The sequence below is a fragment of the Centroberyx gerrardi genome, chromosome 14, assembly GCF_048128805.1.
Source record: "Centroberyx gerrardi isolate f3 chromosome 14, fCenGer3.hap1.cur.20231027, whole genome shotgun sequence".
NCBI lineage: Eukaryota > Metazoa > Chordata > Actinopteri > Beryciformes > Berycidae > Centroberyx > Centroberyx gerrardi.
The window spans coordinates 26,856,294-26,875,118 of NC_136010.1; the positions used below are offsets into that span (position 1 = coordinate 26,856,294).

The following is an 18,825-nucleotide window of genomic DNA, read 5'->3' on the forward strand; positions in this document are numbered from 1 at the left end:
ATTCCCACCATAGAGGTTCACACTTTCTCCTGCTGCATTCCGGTGCCATTGGAAAGACGGTGAATACGGCCTTCCTACTAAAAATACCATTCACCTCAGCTTTCAGCTTGTAAATGCTACTAAAAAATACAGTTCACTTCAGCTTTCAGTTTTAGTTGAAATGTATATTTCATTATGTGCATTTGGCCACAAACATGTACTTGTTGGTGATGTCAGAATTCGGGAAGTTATAGACGTAGAGGTCCATTGCCAAACTGAGTTCCCAAAAGGCTACCAGCTGAAAGCTGAAATGAACAATATTTTCTAGTAGTATTTACCAACAAAATAAACGATTTTCATCACATAAGTCGCTGTGTGATCACAACTCTTGCTGGATTTTTGGTCAAACATGAATTCATGTGTATCAGTAAGTGCACGTGTGTTAAGTGTGAAAAAGTGAAAGTGTAAACACTTCCAAGTCGTTGCTTTTATCCGCTGAGACGTAAAGTCGGATTTTCCCATAGGGCATGAATGCAGCATCGGATAGCTTTTAAGTAGCTTTTGAGCATCAGATAGCAACTTGCTGCATTGTAGCAGTCGGTCGTGGAGGGGAGACATCCCGTAGCACCGGCAGTGAAAAGACAACCATTGACTACCAACGAAAACGTGAGTAGAGGCGGTAACGTTGCGTCTCGGTAGCTTTGTTTTCCCAGCATAAACAGAACACGCGTGGCTTGAGTTTATAGGGTAGAACATGCATCTGTATTTCACTTGGATTCCCAACTGAGCTAGCATCGCACGTAATTTAGTTCTGCTTTGTAAACAGATCTAGCAGGATAGCTAGTTGCTTTTCTAAAAACGCATTTGCTACTACTTTGCCTGCGTGTGTGTGAGTGCGAGGTAAAAAGAAGACCTAATGTTAGTGGGTGGACCTAGACCTAGTAAGTAAACGGCCCCGAAACGTTCTCTCTGCGTTTGGGACAGAACAGCAACCAAGCTCAATTAAAACAAAAACATTACATACCGCGTAGAACATGAATTAAGACTCTTAACGAGTCGTTATGGTCTTCGGGTGGATTCGGCATATAGATGCAGGACATAATTTCAATAAAATGTCAACTTTTAGAATTGGTTCGCTTGTTATTCCCACGATCACATGGAGAGCAGTAACGTTAGCGGGCGGCGTGAAGAGTTTTAATGTTGACACTTTAAAAATAAATAGTTGCTTCTTCGATTCTGTATTGACCGAATTTACCAGAAGAACATAAGGATCCGTAAAATGTCTTAAATGCTTTATAAGGTTTCTACGTTTGCCAGCAAGGCAACATTAAACTGCCGGATTTTTGAATGTAGTTTGGCGTGACGGTTTGTCCCATAGAGAGTATGAAAGAGTGTTCGAGTATCGAGTATATCTTGATAACTGCACAAGAATGAGGAATATTTTTCCCTTTTTTTTTCCTAGTACACATTAGCCATCATGGTGAACCAGGTTCAGCGAGTCGACGGTAGCTGGCAGACATGCAAGAGCGACTCCAGCGGGGCCAGCAACAGCGGCGGAGAGAGCTCCAAGGAGAGCTCCCGGTGCTCCACCCCGGTGCTGGACGCAGACAGGTCCGACAGGCTTCGGGACAAGATGCGGAGGAGGATGGAGTCCGGTGACCCCTGGTTCTCCCTGGAGTTCTTTCCTCCCCGCACCGCCAGTGGAGCTGTAAACCTTATCTCAAGGCATGTCCAGTCAAAATGTATTGGTGTAGGGCTGCAACTAACGATTATTTTCATTGTCGATTAATCTGCCGATAATTTTCTCGATTAATCGATTAGTTGTTTGGTCTATAAAATGTCAGAAAATGCCCAAAGCCCAAGATGACGTCCTCAAATGTCTTGTTTTGTCCACAACCCAAAGATATTCAGTTTCAGTCATAGAGGAGTAAAGAAACCAGAAAATATTCACATTTAAGAAGCTGGAATCAGAGAATTTTGACTTATTTTTCTTAAAAAATTACTCAAATCGATTATCAAAATAGTTGGCGATTAATTTAATAGTTGACAATTAATCGATTAATCGTTGCAGCTCTATATTGGTGTAGCATATTTCATAGACAAGACACTCAGTTTGCTTGACATAAAAACAAACAGAACATAGCACATACAAAAGGAATACACATCATACATATCATATCACATACCTAAATTACATATAATATGGGGGAAAACACATATATATATATACATACTGTATATTACATAGTGAATCCCTGTCCAAGAACCTTAACACACATGTACAGGGATAAAAAAAACTATTCAAAGACTAGAGAAAAGTTTTAAGGCTGCTTTTAATAGAAGGAAGCGTTTGTACATACCTCAGGTCCTCTCGCAGGCTATTCCAACAACTGGGAGCGTAATGGCTAAAAGAGGATTTACCTTTTTTTTTTTTTTTTTATTTAATCCTTGGAGTAACTAAGAGGCCAGTGGTAGAAGAAACCTTATATCTTGTAATGAAGTCAGATGTATTGTAGACAGCAGCAGAATCTTAAAGTCAACTCTAATGCTGACTGGAAGCCAGTGCAGCAATCTAAGAAATGTGTAATGTGTTCAGTTTTTCTTGTCATCATCAAGCCTTTTGCTGCAGCATTTGATTAAGCTGGAAGACCGGAAAAAAGGGCAATTGATTTTCCTTTTGAGACTGCCAGGATCAAACCCAAGGATTGTTGTCCATACATTTATTAACACATTATTATCCCTAAACACTGTAGAATTGTCTAAACTCCCCGGAGTGAATCATTTCTTTACGTGCCCCATTTTTCTTCAGATTTGACCGTATGGGCTCCGGAGGGCCCCTGTTCATCGATATCACCTGGCACCCGGCGGGGGACCCAGGCTCGGACAAGGAAACCTCCTCCATGATGATTGCGAGTACAGCGGTGAACTACTGCGGTCTGGAGAGCATCCTCCACCTGACCTGCTGCAACCAGACCAAAGAGAAGATCACTGGCTACCTGGCCAAAGCCAAGCACCTGGGTCTGAAGAACATCATGGCACTGAGAGGAGGTAGAGGAGCCAACAGGAGTCTGGTGTGAGGGCTGCTGTTTTGGGAGTGCGGTGCTAATAGATTTGGGTTGACACTGACTTAGTCTTTTGCATTTCAGTAATGAATGCGTTCAAGGCCTTCTACAGCTTTATAACTTTAGAGCCAAACAAAAGCAGCAACTACTGTATATTGCAATGACAAGACAATCTTTTTTTTCATTGTCAACATAAATATAGCAAAAACAATAAACTATTGATAAAATCGATAGACTGTAATTAATTGTGGGGTTTAAACATATGCTGGCGACAATTTCAACATGTTGAGTAGTAAAAGTGGGTATGGGAAAGTAATGGATTGCATTTGTGTTCTCTCAAGAAGAACAAAGTATTATAATGAATAAATATGAGCAATACAAAAACATTGTAAAATCGAAAAGTAACACTGTTGCTGGAGCTAAATTGCAGGATTGCTGGAGCTAAATTGCAGATCGTGTGAATGCGTAAATAATTAGGCTTATCACTGCCCCGTCATTAAGGCACAGTAGGCATACGTTTCACTGATATGAATATGAATGATATGAATACGGAATGAGTATTGTGTCGTCATATTGAGGCTGTGAAAAGATGTTCAATTCACAAAGTGAATAAGTTAATGTAATCCCTCTTTTAATAGCCAGAGTGGGTACATGGTGTGGAAATTCTACCAACATTTATTATGTCTCTGATATAATAAATAATTGTGGAAAACAAAGAGGTGGACTATTTCATAGCCTAAAAAGGCAGAATGGGCAGAACAGACCTTTTTTGTCCTTTTCTTTTTTTTCCTCATTCTTTATTTGTTGCTGTATCTGCATGTAAGAAATATTAAAGTAAGTAAAAAGTAAATAATAGTAATAACACTGCTGTTATTATTATTATTATTATTATTATTATTATTATTATGATTACTTTTATCTTTATTGTTTGTCATGCAAAAAAAACAAACACATCACCACATATGACTGCCAGTTGATGTGTATGTCGTTCTGATATCTATGTAGACCCAATTGGAGAAGACTGGGAGGAAGAGGAGGGAGTCTTTAACTATGCCACAGACCTCGTCAAACACATCCGCTCTGAGTTTGACGACTACTTCGACATCTGTGTCGCTGGTATGTTCTCAGCCTCCATATACAATTGTAGACATTGTTTCATTGGAACTCCATTCGAAGGATATCAGAAAGTGATTTTGAATATGTTTGTCTGTTTTCTGTCCTGTATGTGATTTGTGTCCAGGCTACCCCACGGGCCACCCCGAGGCAGAGAGCTACGAAGACGATCTCAGACACCTGAAGGAGAAGGTGGACGCCGGAGCGGACTTCATCATCACCCAGCTCTTCTTCAGGGCCGACACATTTCTCAAGTTCGTTCGAGACTGCAGGGCAATTGGCATCACGTGTCCCATCCTGCCTGGAATTTTTCCTATCCAGGTAAACTGCTACTTCAGGGACGAAAAACTGGATTATCATGATCAAAGTTCACAGGTTGAAAGGCAGGTGTAGTCATACTTGGAAACCCTTACTTAGAAACGCATATTTGCCTAATCAAATAAATGAATGATGACTAGTAAACGGTAGGCTTGGGCGATATCCAAAATTTTATATCATGATACTGTCCCGCCAAAATATCGTGATATATGATATTATCTCGGGGGTTCAATTATTCGGATATCGCGGATATTGGATATTCGATATCGCAGGAAATATTATGATATTCACGAAATATCACGATATTCGATAATATCGAATATCGACCCAAGCCTAGTAAACAGTGTGATAAATAACAGTTCTGCTGCAGGCATTGCAGGCCATTTATTCATGGGGCAGTTTTCCAAGAAACGCATGGATAAGTAAAGTAAATGAAGAGTCAAGAAATTGTAATCTGCAGACAAATTAGTGCATTTGTATCCTTAAACTCAAGGCAATATACTGTAGGTCTGTGTCTGTTGATCATATATTTTAGAATAGACCATTCTTGTGTTCAAATTTCTCCGCCCCAGGGTTACCAGTCTCTGCGCCAGCTTGTCAAGCTGTCCAAGCTTGAGGTACCAGAGGAGATCACTGAAGTCATCGAGCCCATCAAGGACAACGATGCTGCCATCCGCAGCTATGGAATCGAACAAGCGGTGGAAATGTGCCGTGTGCTGTTGGAGAGCGGCGAGGTACCCGGCCTCCACTTCTACACACTAAACCGTGAGGTCGCCACCATGGAGGTTCTCCGGCGGCTGGGCTTGTGGATAGAAGACCCCAGGTTGGTGACCCTCTGTTTAGTTGTTATGAGGCATTGAGTTTTTCAAGTCAAATGTCATTACTCCATTATGAAGTTTTAGGAAAGAAATTGGAACCTCTGTAAAGTAAAAAAAAAACTCTTGATTTACAGTATCTGAATAAATTGTCCTGAAAGGAAAATTCGATTGAACACCCATTTGAAGCTAGAAACTGTTAAGCTGTTGTGGTGCTACCCTCACATGAAGAAGCATTGTCTCGGCATGTTGGTATTTTGTTTAAATATTCCAGACTTTTAGACCTTGTTTTCATAGCCTTTCTCAGTTGTGACAGGAGTTAACATTTTTTCTTTGCCAGGCGGCCTCTTCCCTGGGCAGTGAGCGCCCATCCCAAACGGAAGATAGAGGATGTTCGACCCATCTTCTGGGCCTCCAGACCCAAGAGCTACATCTACAGAACCCAGGACTGGGACGACTTCCCCAATGGCAGATGGTAAGCTTCATTACTCATAACTCTACATAATTTTGTAAAAAATTTTAACAGATTCTACCTTTTAGGCTAGCAAAAGCTCCATATCATTTATATTACATTCCTTCCAAACATTAAAAGATTCTTTGGATATACAGCTATTGTAGGACAAGGGCAACAGGGTCATGGAGGCCTTGGTCTTGCCACAAGCAAACCTGTAACAACACCATTGGGGGAAAAAAAGAAGCTGGTAATGGAGCAAATAAATCTTCAGGAGGAAGTGGCAAGATGTGCCAAAGCAGTTTCTCAAACTAAGCAGCGACAACGGAGGAAATGGGAAAGTGTAGCGAGGAAGAAGCGTAGTTTGGAATATGGAGGCATCTAGGATTAAATTCATTATTGGAGCAGCCTATGCTGCCATCGCGCCAAACCCTCAACCAAGACCCAGCATGTTTCTGTTTTCAGGAACAACATCGCTTAGACATACCCTGTCAGGATACAAAGTTACTCATGTCCAAGGACGATATAGTTGACGGCAGAACCAAGTCTTGAAGTCCCTGGCAGCAGCAGTTTTTGGCTTTTGGCTTTTGGTGTGAGCGCACGGTAAGCATCAAATTGGCTTTGTACATGAGGGTGAACAAATCGGGACCAGCACCAGCCTAAAACCTGACCTAGTGTTGTGGTCCAATACTGAATTAGCTGTTTACCTCCATAGTTACTCCTGTCATGAGAAGATGTAGTAGATGAGGCATATGAAAGGAAGAAACTTGGTTACACTGAGCTAGCAGCTGAGGCTAAATGGTGAGCTGGAAAGCCAGGGTATGATCGGTGGAAGTTGGGTGCTTGGGTTGGGTTCACTCTGGGAGTTAAGGATTCATAGTCAGGGAATTACAGCAGGCCACAAAGCCTGCTTCTGAAACAGCCAAAAAGATCAGCCAGTGGCTCTAAAAGAAAAGAAAGTACACCAGTTGGGGTAAAGAAACATGGAAATCTATCTCATGACTAAGACAGAAGTTGCATATCCTATCATGTTATGGCTACTAGTACTTATGCTTTCTTAATGTTGTCCATCTTCTTCACTTTATCTTCAGAGTTTCTTGTGCATCTAAGCTCTGTCTTGACTGTCTCTTTATTTTAGTGATATTTCAGAAGCATATATGATGTTCATCATCCCACAGACTGCAGGGATTAAAGTTTTCCATCACTACAATGGATTTCCATCATTTTGGATTCTTGTGGACCCACAAGAAAAAGGAGGGCGCTGATTAATGAATTTATATTAATTTATTCTCAGGTTATATTATATAATATTGGAATTGGAGGTAGCGCGCACTTCACGACCCAATAAAGTAGTACGTTTGTTTTTGTTCAGTGATGTTGACCTCCAATTACTTACAATTTTTTTCACTTGTTCTTCTATTGTGTTCTCTCAAGTAATGCATTATGCCAAATGTGCCTAATGCCTAAAGTAATTCTGAGACAAAAGTAACTCTACACAGCAATGTCTACTGCTTATACAGTAAGAATTGCTAAGGGAATCGATAAAGAATCGGATCGTAATTTGAGTCCAGTTCTTGAAGTTTAAAAGAAAATATGAATACAAATCATCCCTTTCCAATCACCATAATTGAAATTACAGAAGGTGCATTTTCAGTGGGTTTTTCTAGTCCATTTTTACTATGGAAGTCAATGGAGGAATTGGACAGGTAAAACTCATCTTTTTTTCTAATCAAATTGTGCATTTTCCCAAACTGTGAAGGGAGGGTGATGATTTACATTTTCTCTGAATGCATGCATAATGCCATGCATAAATGAAATGAAAACTAGCAGGCAAGTAGAAGATATGGCGCGGTCGGAAGAGAGAGAGTCTATGGAGCCAAAGCATGGGGAGCCAGTGATGCATTCAGATCAATCATATAAATAAATAAATAAATAAATAAATAAATAAATGAAAATGCAGTTGACGACGCATTCGCCGGGCAGGTTAGGGTTAGAATTTGTTTCGTCTTTTTGACATCTGAAAGCCGTATTAGTTACTAGTGTAAAATGCTGCGTCATACTTTGTTTTGTCAAAAGGAGACTAAAAAGTGTACCACTTCATTTCTCCAGGGGTAATTCCTCATCTCCAGCTTTTGGCGAGTTGAACGACTACTACCTGTTCTATCTGAAAAGCAAGTCATCCAAGGACGCGCTGCTACAGATGTGGGGTGAGGAGCTGACCAGTGAGGCCAGCGTCTATGAGGTCTTCACCAGCTACATCACAGCCCAGCCAAACCACAGTGGACACAAGGTAGGAAAGATGGAACAGGGGATACTCTACTGGATGGTTTAGAATGATGATGAATAATAATTCCTGAAACGGCGTCGTTGACATTTATTTTTACGAGTCAGATCTGAACGTTTTTTGTTTACGTCTTTACAACGCAAAATGGAAAAAACCTGTGAATGCTAGTCGTTCAAGTGTGTGATGTCCAATCTTTTCAGTCTTACAGGAATAGTTCACCCAAAAAAGAAACTTCATTCAGTCATTATCTACTGACCCTCATGCCAGTTGAAACACAAGTGAAGTTTGTTAGTCCACAGGGAGGTTGCCAGCACAACTCCTTCTCCAAAACAACTGAAGTCATTGGGGTCCAGTTCTTTAGAGTTCCAAAAAGAGCAAAAAATGACCATAAAATGACTCCGTACAGCTCATGCAGCATAATCCAAGTCTTTTGAAGCCAAATGATCGGACTGAGTGGAAAAGACCTATCATTATTTAGCGCAAACCAACAATTATATCCTGCAATTTGGTAGGCTTAATTTCCACGGAACTCTCAAGCAACAGTCTACAAATTTTCTTGGTATGTCATTTTATGTGCCAATGAAGCCCTTGGCATTTTCCATGCTGATACCAACAGGTTGGCTAAGATGTCTGGTTTCTCCTCCTAGGTGATGTGTTTGCCATGGAACGACGAGCCTCTGGCTCCAGAGACTAACCTGCTGAAAGATGAGCTGGAGAAGGTCAACAGGCGAGGGGTGCTAACCATCAACTCCCAGCCCAACATCAATGGCAAACCCTCTTCAGACCCCATAGTAGGCTGGGGACCTGCTGGAGGCTACGTCTTTCAAAAAGTAGGACCATAGTTACCTTTGTTTCTTCTGGGGAGTGGCTAGTGCACTCCATGTACTATTTTTCCTAATTAAGACAATAGGAAGATTGACAGAGACACACAGAGCAGGGGAGAGAAGGGATTTAATCCTAAAACAGAAGATGTACATGTGTTTGAAGAGATGGGCACTCAAATTACGCCACCAGGACCATATTTGTAAAAGCTCTAAATGTTAAATGCAGGTAGCTCTTTGCCCAGCATCACAGCATTGTTAGACCAAGTTGAAGAGGTGAATAGGATAGGATATTACAGTAAAAAGGAGATAGAAAAATAATTTCCTTCACTATTGGTTTGCTGTATTTCCTACTGGGATGTGTGCACTCAACCAATTTGCATGTGTTGATGCTGGATACTCTATATATTTTGGAGGAGAGGCATATCAATGCTGTCAGCCAACCTCAGCAATAAAAGTTATTTATCTATCTATCTATCTATCTATCTATCTAGAGTGCTCCAACTATCACCAGTGAATAGTCTTAGTTTTATTTGGTATATTTTTGATTGAACATGTGAATGTTTGTATACAATCGAGTATTTTTGCTACTGAATAAATAATTGATTTTTAAGACTGTCCGAGCAAATTTCAATATTTGAATTTCAGTCAAATGTCAAAAAATCACAACGAATTCAAACACCAACCTGCCCGTCTAATGCGTCAAAAAACACATTTTAGTTGTATTTATTTATTTATTTATTCTACATTTATTTATTTATTTATTTATTTATTTATTTTATTTTTAACTTCTCCTCCAAGCTATGCTTGGAAGCTATTTAGATTCAGTAAAGAGCAATAATCAGTAGAACACCAACTAAAATCTTACAATCTCTATCTGTCCATTCATTGTGCCCTGCTTTCATATGTCAGTATTACCTAAAGTTTACCGCTAGTTTCCCGTTCAGTCTAATTTGATTTTTAGGTGAAATTGACAGCCCTGATTTTACTTAATAATGTAGCCTCAATCTTTTTCTTGCATATCCATCAGGCCTATCTGGAGTTCTTTACCTCCAGTGAAAATGTGAACGCTCTCCTCCAAGTGCTGAAGAAGTATGAGCCCCGTGTCAACTACCACATTGTTAACGTACAGGCAAGTTTTTATATAAAACGACATGTCATATAGTGTATACATATACATGGTATGATGATAAATATTCCTTAAAAAAGTAGGCCACTTGATGATTTAATTTTTTGCAGTAATAACGAATGACGCGTCTTGTTGTCTTCTATCGAATCTCTCCAGGGCCGTAACCTGACCAACGCCCCTGACATGCAGCCTAATGCTGTGACGTGGGGGATCTTTCCCGGCAGGGAAATTGTCCAGCCCACCGTAGTGGACCCAGTCAGCTTCATGTTTTGGAAGGTAAAGTCAAAGGCTGTCCTGCTCAGTTTCATGAATGTTCATCCTTGGTTGTAGTGGTTGCTGTTTCATGCAGGAAAATTTATCTTAGGAGCTTAGAATGTAATGGTAATTATTTGTTTCATACCGAGTAGAAATTGATGAAGTAGCTTTATTTTCTATAATGTGTCACATGTACCTTCTATAATAACAAATATGCTAGCACTTTCTAGGTGCTCGGGTGGGGGGAGGGGGTGCGTCTGGTAACCCTAACCCATGAATAGAATGAGTAACGAAGTATGAAACTTTAAAAACTCCACATCTTAACACCAAAGTGTTGTGGTAGCACAATGTTGTGTATGTAAGAATCGCAGAACAAAATATTTAATTAATTTGTTGACTACAGTAAGAAAATCATAGAACTCCTTCCTGTTATGTGAATGTACCATACACCAACCTAGAGCTGGCTCATGCATGTGTGACCTCTACTGTACTGCCTGGTGTACAAACGCACTCTTAGGGCTCTGTGTGGCCTAAAGAGTGCATATCGTAATTCCCTCAAGTATTGCGCATTGCAAAAAGCATTACACACAAACGAACAAACAAACCAATGAACACACAGAGCCCAGCTCTTAATGAGGTGCTCCTCTCAAGCGCCTAATACATTTTTTTTATTTGTATTGCACTTTTCAAAATGTAGTTACAAAACACTTTACAAGGAGTAAGAAAAAACAAAAACAAAATATAGCCGCTAGGGGCTATTCTGGGGTTGACTTATATGCAATATTGCATAGGCCACACCCACATCACCAACCAAAATCATTATGGTATCTCTTATACTCTTAAGTCATTTGTTTTCAATGGAAGCCGGCGACGCAAAGCTACAAACGCCAAAGTGTAAAATGTAGCAGCAGGTCAGACGGGCACAGCTACAAACTGAAGTTCAGCTGGCTTCAACTTTTTTCCACGCTCTGATGACGCGGTGAAACGTGAACAAATCAAGGTAGTGTAGGGTAGTTTATTTACACTATTATTTACTTGATGAATTAGAAAAAAGAGTATTTGCCAAATAAAATGAAAACGAGACAAATGCGACGATATGAACCGTCAACGACCACCCAGGCAACACTTTTCTGCTCTATTGGCAGCAGTGTAGCTTGGTACACCAGACTGTTCTGTAGCTTTTGTAGCCCGTAGTCTGAACGCACCTTTAGGCAAGAGGCAAATTTGTAACACAAGGATTGCTGGATCTGACTACAAAGTCTAGTGTCAATCAGACTTATTTTGTGTGAGGCCTCTTGAAATTTGACAAGTACATGGTCCTAGAGCATGTGTACCAAATCTCATGAAATTTCAATGTACAGATTAATCATCTGGTCGATTGGGGTAGTACTTGTTGGGAGACATTTGCCCACCATGTACACCAATTTTAATGGTGTACATTTCCCCCAAAAACCTCCTGGTTCAGGACCTCCACTGAACTTATGTACCAAGTTTGGTGATGATTGGAGAAAGTGTTGATAAGTTATGGCCATTCATGTCCTTACTCAAATTTGCTATCTATAAATTAAAGCGTAACCAGCACAATGTCAGTTGGATGAATACATCAGGGATCAGGTTACAGTAGTCTGCGAAGGGATAAAAGTATGGATGACTATTTCTAGATCACTAAAGGATAAAAACTGTTTAATTATGGAAATATTCCTCAGTTGAAAGAAACCTTCGTTGAAGGTCAAAAATTACACCCAAGTTTCTTGCTACTGGTTTCACATTGGTGGACAGAGTGTTGTTGGATCAAGTTAATGTTTGGTGGCTTGAAAAGCACTATTTCTGAATTGATTCCATTAAATTGTAGAAAGTTCTGCGACATCCAGAACTTAATATCTCCAAGGCAATTTCTTGAGAGTGGCTACACTATTAGTGGTGTTATGATTTATAGGCAGATATAACTGTGTGTTGTTGACACAACATGTTTGTAGATAATATGTCCAAATGGAAAACATAAACGGAGAATAAAATGGGACCCAAAATTGAGCCCTGTGGGACCCCACATGTAATGTCTCACTGAGGATGAGTTGCCTACATAACACGTTAACCAGTGAATAGCTTTATCCCTGAGATCAACCCAGTTGCTCAAGCGATCTATTAAAATGGTGTGATCTACAGTATCGAAGGCTTCACTGAGATGTAAAATAATTAAAATTGAAGATTGATGTTTTCTGTCTCCATTTAATCAGGATGAGGCCTTTGCCTTGTGGATTGAGCAGTGGGCTAAACTCTATGAAGACGAGTCCCCTTCGCGGATGATCATCAAATATATCCACGACAACTACTTCCTGGTCAATCTGGTGGACAACGACTTTCCCCTGGAAAACTGCCTATGGCAGGTCATTGATGACATGTTTGAGCTGCTTGACGCGCCCCCAGAACCAGTTAACGATGGAACAGTCTCTGAATAACACATTTCATACATCTTTTCTAGGAAAAAACCCTATATGACTATCAACATATTTTTGTTGTCTTTTTTAATGCTGCTATTGAGAGCACAGAGCTCTTGACTCGAACACCGCAAAGTACTTAAGAGCTGAAGTATTCTTTCTTCACAAGGCTTTTTAAAAGACTTCTCTGAGAACTGTTTTTAGCATTGTGTTGAATGGCGCATAGACTGTAAAATGAAACTGTACTGTATCTAGCCCAATCAAAATCCAGCGGTTGAAACAAAACTGAACAAGCACACAATTCATGATAAGCTACAACCAGCTTGGCGCTTTGAGAGGGCCTGGCGGTCACCTCACATTTTTTTTTGTCTGTGGACACTGAACTCCTGGTACAAAAAAAAGGTTACTTTAGGCTATATATTAATTCACAGAGCTATCAGAGAAGAAAAGGTAGGCAAAAATACAGCCTGAAAACACAGAGCGAGACAAACATTCCCTACTGTGGTCCCACATGTTTTGGGTTGACCCACTCATATAATTTAGAGTAGCCAAGCAAGTTACCTTGTTGACAAATCTTATTAAGTAAAGTCAGAATGACAATGCATTATAAGAATGAAAACCTCAAGAAATTACACTGGGATATATCATGTACTTTTTAAAGCCTTTTCAGTATTTTCTATTCTTTTCAAATAAGATGTGAAACCATTTCAAATAGTATATTTAAATTATAACATTTTTAACGATTACTCTGTATTGGCACGTACTGTTGTGTGTGTGTGAAAAAGCTCTAGTATAGGAAACTGTTTACATTGTGCAGATAGAGATGTATTTTTTTATCCATAATTTCACAGGATAATGTCATGGCAGTAGGAGTTACCAGAAACACACAGATGCCTCGAGTACCACTATAATCTACCATAGACATCAGTTACACTGTCTTGCATTGGGGGGACTTGGGACATTGTGACTTGCATTGTATAAAGCCTTAAGCGTCTTAATGTACTTAGTAATAGCCTTAAAAAAAATTTTAAATTTACATCATATTTATTTGTTTTGCTTGGTTTCTAAAGCTCATTAAATGTTGTGCTGTTGTTACATCAAGCTCGGTGTGTGTGAATTTTTAAGATATGCAGATGAGCCTTTTTTATCTATTACTAATGAATGTACAGTACCACTACAGGACATCTTGTGACTACATTAGGCATTTATAGTACAGTATCACTACAGAACAGTGGTTCTCAACGTGGGGTCCGTGGACCACCAGGGGTCCTTGAGGGGGTTCCAGGGGGTCCCCAGCAAATTTATATTGTTATTGTTAAACTGTTAAACAATAACAATTATGTAAAACTTCACCAATTGTTAAACACACCATTTTTAAAAAAATATTATTATTATTAGCCAAAATAACAATACAACACAAAACAGAAACATAACTACATGGCAACTGTAGAACAAAATATAGTAAGTAGACAGAATAGAAATCACAGCCCAGTTATGAACAAAAAAAAAACCAAAACTTCAACTTCTTAAACATCACCATTATTTAATTTACAGGAAGTTAACACAATTAGAGAATGTAGAAGAATGACTGTTTTGATCATAGTTTCAGATCACAGTCATGGAATTCTGGACAAAATCATATCTAATAATAAAAATATTCTCAGATTTGGGTCCGAGAGACAAAATCTCATCAAATGGGGGTCCGTGGCTCTAATCATCATCATCATCATACTATAAAGCAAGGAATCCCTGTCTGTCTGTCTGTGTGTCCTTCGCATATCTCGAGAACCGTTCGTCCAATCTACTTCACACTTGGCGGGTGTATTGCTGGGGACCCAAGGACGTGCAGTGTCGGATTTGGTGCAATTTGGACACGCGACACGTTCAATATTAATAAACTTTGAATAAACAAGCGAACAGCGCTCTGTTGAAGTTGAGAATAACTGATATAGAATGTACGACACAGCAGAAGTATAAAAGGCCAGGCCACAGGACAAGATATGCCACTGAAAATCCCCACTGACACAGCGGGGATTTTCCTCATCTGAGTAACTCAACCGGTCAGCGATTTACTGTACACATCACTTGACCTTCACTTTCAGAGAATTGGTGTGAGGTTGTGTAGATAAGTCCAACCCCACGTTGGAAGCCTTATCTTGGCCTGAACCTGTTGACATACTACTTGCATCAGATGGAAAGCGAACAGTTGCCTTTGCCACACAGATCCCCTATTAACATGCGCTAGATCAGTTATTCTCAGCCTTTTTCATATCAAGGACCACTAATTTAGTCCACATTAGGGCCACGAACCCCCATTTGATGAGATATTGTCTCTCGGATACAAATCTGAGAATATTTTTATTGTTAGATATGATTTTGTCCAGAATTCCACAACTATCTGTATTGTTGGTAGAGAAATAACAGTGAAACTATGACCAAAATAGTCATTCTTCTACATTGTCTAATTGTGTTAACAACTTGTAAATTAAATAATGGTGATGTTTAATAATTCATCAATTTGCTGGGGACCCCCTGGAACCCCCTCAAGGACCCCTGGTGGTCCCCGGACCCCACGTTGAGAACCACCGCGCTAGATGAAAAGGTGCCAAATGGTGGGTCACTCCAACCATAGTGGCCACATCACAATATTGACCTAATGATTTCGAAAGTTAGGGATAAGCAGGCACTGACCTTGCCAGACCACAACAAATAGTTGTTTTTACTATGAGTCAGTGGGATGTACTACACACTGGCACTCTTCCCTTGTAGAACGGGTTTGAAGAGACCAGGCTGATGAAATACTCCACATGGAGGTGAAATGTTGAGGGAATTGCATCATGGTTGCACCTACTGTCAATAATGTTGCACCCTCCACCATGAGCTCACAGACAAAACCGTAGACAGCGGCGCTCCCTTTGTGGAAATTTAGAAAGTATATATGTGAGTTGTGTGCATAAATGGTTGTTGTTTACAGCTGGAGTCTGGGCCATGGGACAGTTTGACTTAAAAGGACAGAAATGGAAAGGTTTTTTACACCAGAATAGGGATTTTTTAAGTGCTTGTGGTGCAGGCAGGGATAGAGTGGAGGGTAAACACCTTTTTAGTTGAGGATTGGTTTACCCACCTTTTTAAACTGATGTTAAATCTTAAAAATAAATGTAGTAAATTTCAATACAGTACATCATAGTAAGTCCTATCAATGTGATGTAAGTTATATGAACAGGGTTCCCACTGGTTATGGAATCTGTGGAATATCTTGGAATTTAGAAAGGTGTAGGCTATTACAAACAGGGAAAGAAAGGGAATTTGATCAATTCTCCAGATAAGTCAGGGTATATCAGGGAATTTTACAAGTGGGTCACTTTACAGGAATATAGCAGAATGTGTTTTCCACCTTTTTCTGGCATTCATTGCATTAGATGATAGTGTTCAGTCCAACTCTCGTGGAAGCCAGGCTGTTCACCCTTTTAGAAAAACAACATTAACAAACCAGGAAGGAAGAATATTTTTAGGTCATGGAAGCATTCTTGACTTATGGAAAGTCATGGAAAAGGCGTGGAATTTAACACCAGGGCCACGGTGAGAACCCTTTATGAAGACTGGGTTGTTAAAAAATATATATATATGATATTTGCATGCTTGTAAGATTCAATGGATTTTCACTTACTTCAGTCATTAAATAGTAAGATCAAAACCGCAAAGGGTTCAGGATGTCTACAGGTTTCTGAATGCCAAATTTAAGACTTTTTAAAGCTACCTGGAATTGAATTTAAGACCAATTTAACAACCACAATAAAGAAACAATGCTGGAAAAACCAGCCTATTTCTAGTTGTGAAACTACAAATGGGAAGTATCAGAAAAAAAGAAAAGAAAAAGGAAATCCAGGAAATTAATTAAGGGACATGAAGTCAAGTCTAAGTCTATTGTACTACTAACCCTGTTCTGTATTCATTTAAGACTGGAAATGCAACACAAAGAAACCTGCCATTGCTTGGTGAAAAAGAATAAGACCTCTAACAACTGTATTTAAGAAATTGTAATAATTTTTAAGGCCTTAAGGTCATTTATGTGCCTTTTCCCCTTGCACAGCTATTTGCACAGCATTTTTCCAATGACACTGGATCTACAGTATGTATCAGTCCATCCATCTATCCATCCTGGCACTGCATCTAAACGTTTGAGGAAGAGACAACAACATAGAAGTGATTTCAAGCTGTATTCAGGCAGAAAGTTGCAGTGCTGGGTGCATGGTATGATATGGTGGGTAAGACTACAGTACAGAGAGAGGGTGTGCAGCTGCTGCTCTGAAGCTCCACTCTATAGATTCCTGGTGAGAGTTCAGCTAACTTTATGGCACTGGTGAACTTTGACCTACAACTGAAAGCCTCTGTTCATTGTCACTGGTACACTAGCTGTTTTACATAGGGTTAGATCGATATATGGGGCTGATATTAGCCAGTGTCATCCACCTCTGATATGATGCAGTGTGATATTTATTGTAGAATTGATCAATTCTACATTGGTTGCCTATGGGAAGACCTTAACCTGAATTGACTCTAGTGAGACATTTTGATCACATTCCACACAAGTTATATGCATGGATTTGTTTTATTAATCTTATTCCTATTCTTATGATCATCGATTCAATTGGAGTTCAATTGACAGTTTTAGTATCACATCTAAATGCAGGCTTTTGTCATCTGGTATATCAACAGTGACGAATGGGCAAAAAACAAAAAGCTTTTGGTCACGTTTAGCATTAAGAGATTCTCAAAATATAAAGTCAGGTGCACTCTCGGCACAAATGTCAGTTATTGACAACTTTAACCCAGCAAAATCAGTATCGGCCTTAAAAAACCTTATTGGTCAAACCCTAGTTTAACACTACATGCTGTTTGAAGGACATAAAACAATATGAGTTCAATTTGACCCTTTGAAGGAATAATGGGCAGATGTGAATTGCCTTTGACTGGGTGGTTGGTTGACTGAGTGTTGCTATGCTAACACTGGAAACCCATACAGATGACAAACAGTCGGTTTCATACCACCCGACAGTATGCACTCGGCACTGAAGAACTGAACTCCACTAGTCTACAAATGGAGTCAAAGCATAAATACAGCTTCATAGAATATATCCATACTTTGTATATATACTAAAATGTGATCAACAATATTTTCTACTTTAGGCGACCCAGGCTATATCTTTTTGTTTTGAAGATAACAACTTTACATATCCTGTTTTCTGAACACTATGTGAAACCTGTAAGAATTACCTACCTATTGGACCGCAGCGCTCCCGGCTATCTGGAGGGGCTCTACAGTGAATTAAGTGATTACATTTTGAACACAAGGCCCGGGTGGAAAATAACCAAAATTATCCATAATGTTTTCAAGCATCGCTATCTACTGTATGCATATAAAAAATGTAGGCTACTAACATTACCTCTTAGTTTTTTATCTTGCTGCATTTATGTTTGCCATTCAGTTTGGTCAGACAGTTTTTGTCACATTAAAAGATCCCTGGTTTAGTTTTCTCTTTGCTTCCCGTTGCTCAAAGTCATGTTTCTTGGAACACAGAGCATGATTTTGAACAAACAACAACAACAACAACAACAAAAAAACAATGTGCTGGCTTGATGGTCCCACCTCTAACATGCCCATCACGCCAATCATGACTCAGGATTTTGGGGTGGCACCTGGGGTGGTAAGTCAGTTTACAGGGGTGGCCCTTGCCACCCCCTAAACACGCCCCTGAGCATCATTCCAGCATGCAGGTGTTTCTTTCTTTTTCATGTGAGTATTTGACTCAAATGTGAGAAGATTTAGCTATGTTTTGCAAACATTCCGAACTATTAAGGAGAGTCAATTTCAATTAAAATTTTGTGACGAGGCAATGCCGTCGGGTGTAGAGGGAAAGTCATCGGCAGCCTCTGGACAATGGGCTTGAAGCTTGATAATGCTGGCACTATCCTTGGGTGAAAGCCAGGGTCCAGATATCAGAGGTCATCTGTTAGTCTCAGCAGGGCCAATAGAATGCTTTCTCCACGTAGCAAAAACCTGCCACCAGTAGACAAAGGTCGCATTTACACTAGAGAATAAAGTGGTGTTGCCATATTTGGCTTCCAAGACAGCTCCATGTCAGAGAGAGATATTTTTCAAATG

The 18,825-nt window shown here is 39.8% G+C and overlaps 1 protein-coding gene across 1 annotated transcript; it reads left to right on the forward strand.

Annotated features, from left to right (window-relative positions):
- Positions 1 to 565: 565 nt before the first annotated feature.
- Positions 566 to 13,763, forward strand: mthfr (methylenetetrahydrofolate reductase (NAD(P)H)). The gene is made up of 12 exons (XM_078288323.1): positions 566 to 645; positions 1,442 to 1,704; positions 2,789 to 3,027; positions 4,047 to 4,157; positions 4,282 to 4,475; positions 5,045 to 5,295; positions 5,628 to 5,762; positions 7,848 to 8,028; positions 8,670 to 8,852; positions 9,874 to 9,975; positions 10,129 to 10,248; positions 12,462 to 13,763. Exons 2-12 carry the CDS (start codon positions 1,457 to 1,459, stop codon positions 12,681 to 12,683), a joined length of 1,986 nt encoding a protein of 661 aa, XP_078144449.1. The 5' UTR covers positions 566 to 645; positions 1,442 to 1,456; the 3' UTR covers positions 12,684 to 13,763.
- Positions 13,764 to 18,825: the final 5,062 nt, after the last annotated feature.

What these genes read in the sequence shown, in the direction of transcription:
- mthfr (XM_078288323.1), top strand. Translation starts at nt 1,457, where the DNA reads ATGGTGAACCAGGTTCAGCGAGTCGACGGTAGCTGGCAGACATGCAAG. An exon ending in GCTGTAAACCTTATCTCAAG is followed by an intron (nt 1,705 to 2,788) that starts GCATGTCCAGTC and finishes ATTTTTCTTCAG; the next exon opens with ATTTGACCGTATGGGCTCCG. An exon ending in GACTTCCCCAATGGCAGATG is followed by an intron (nt 5,763 to 7,847) that starts GTAAGCTTCATT and finishes TCATTTCTCCAG; the next exon opens with GGGTAATTCCTCATCTCCAG.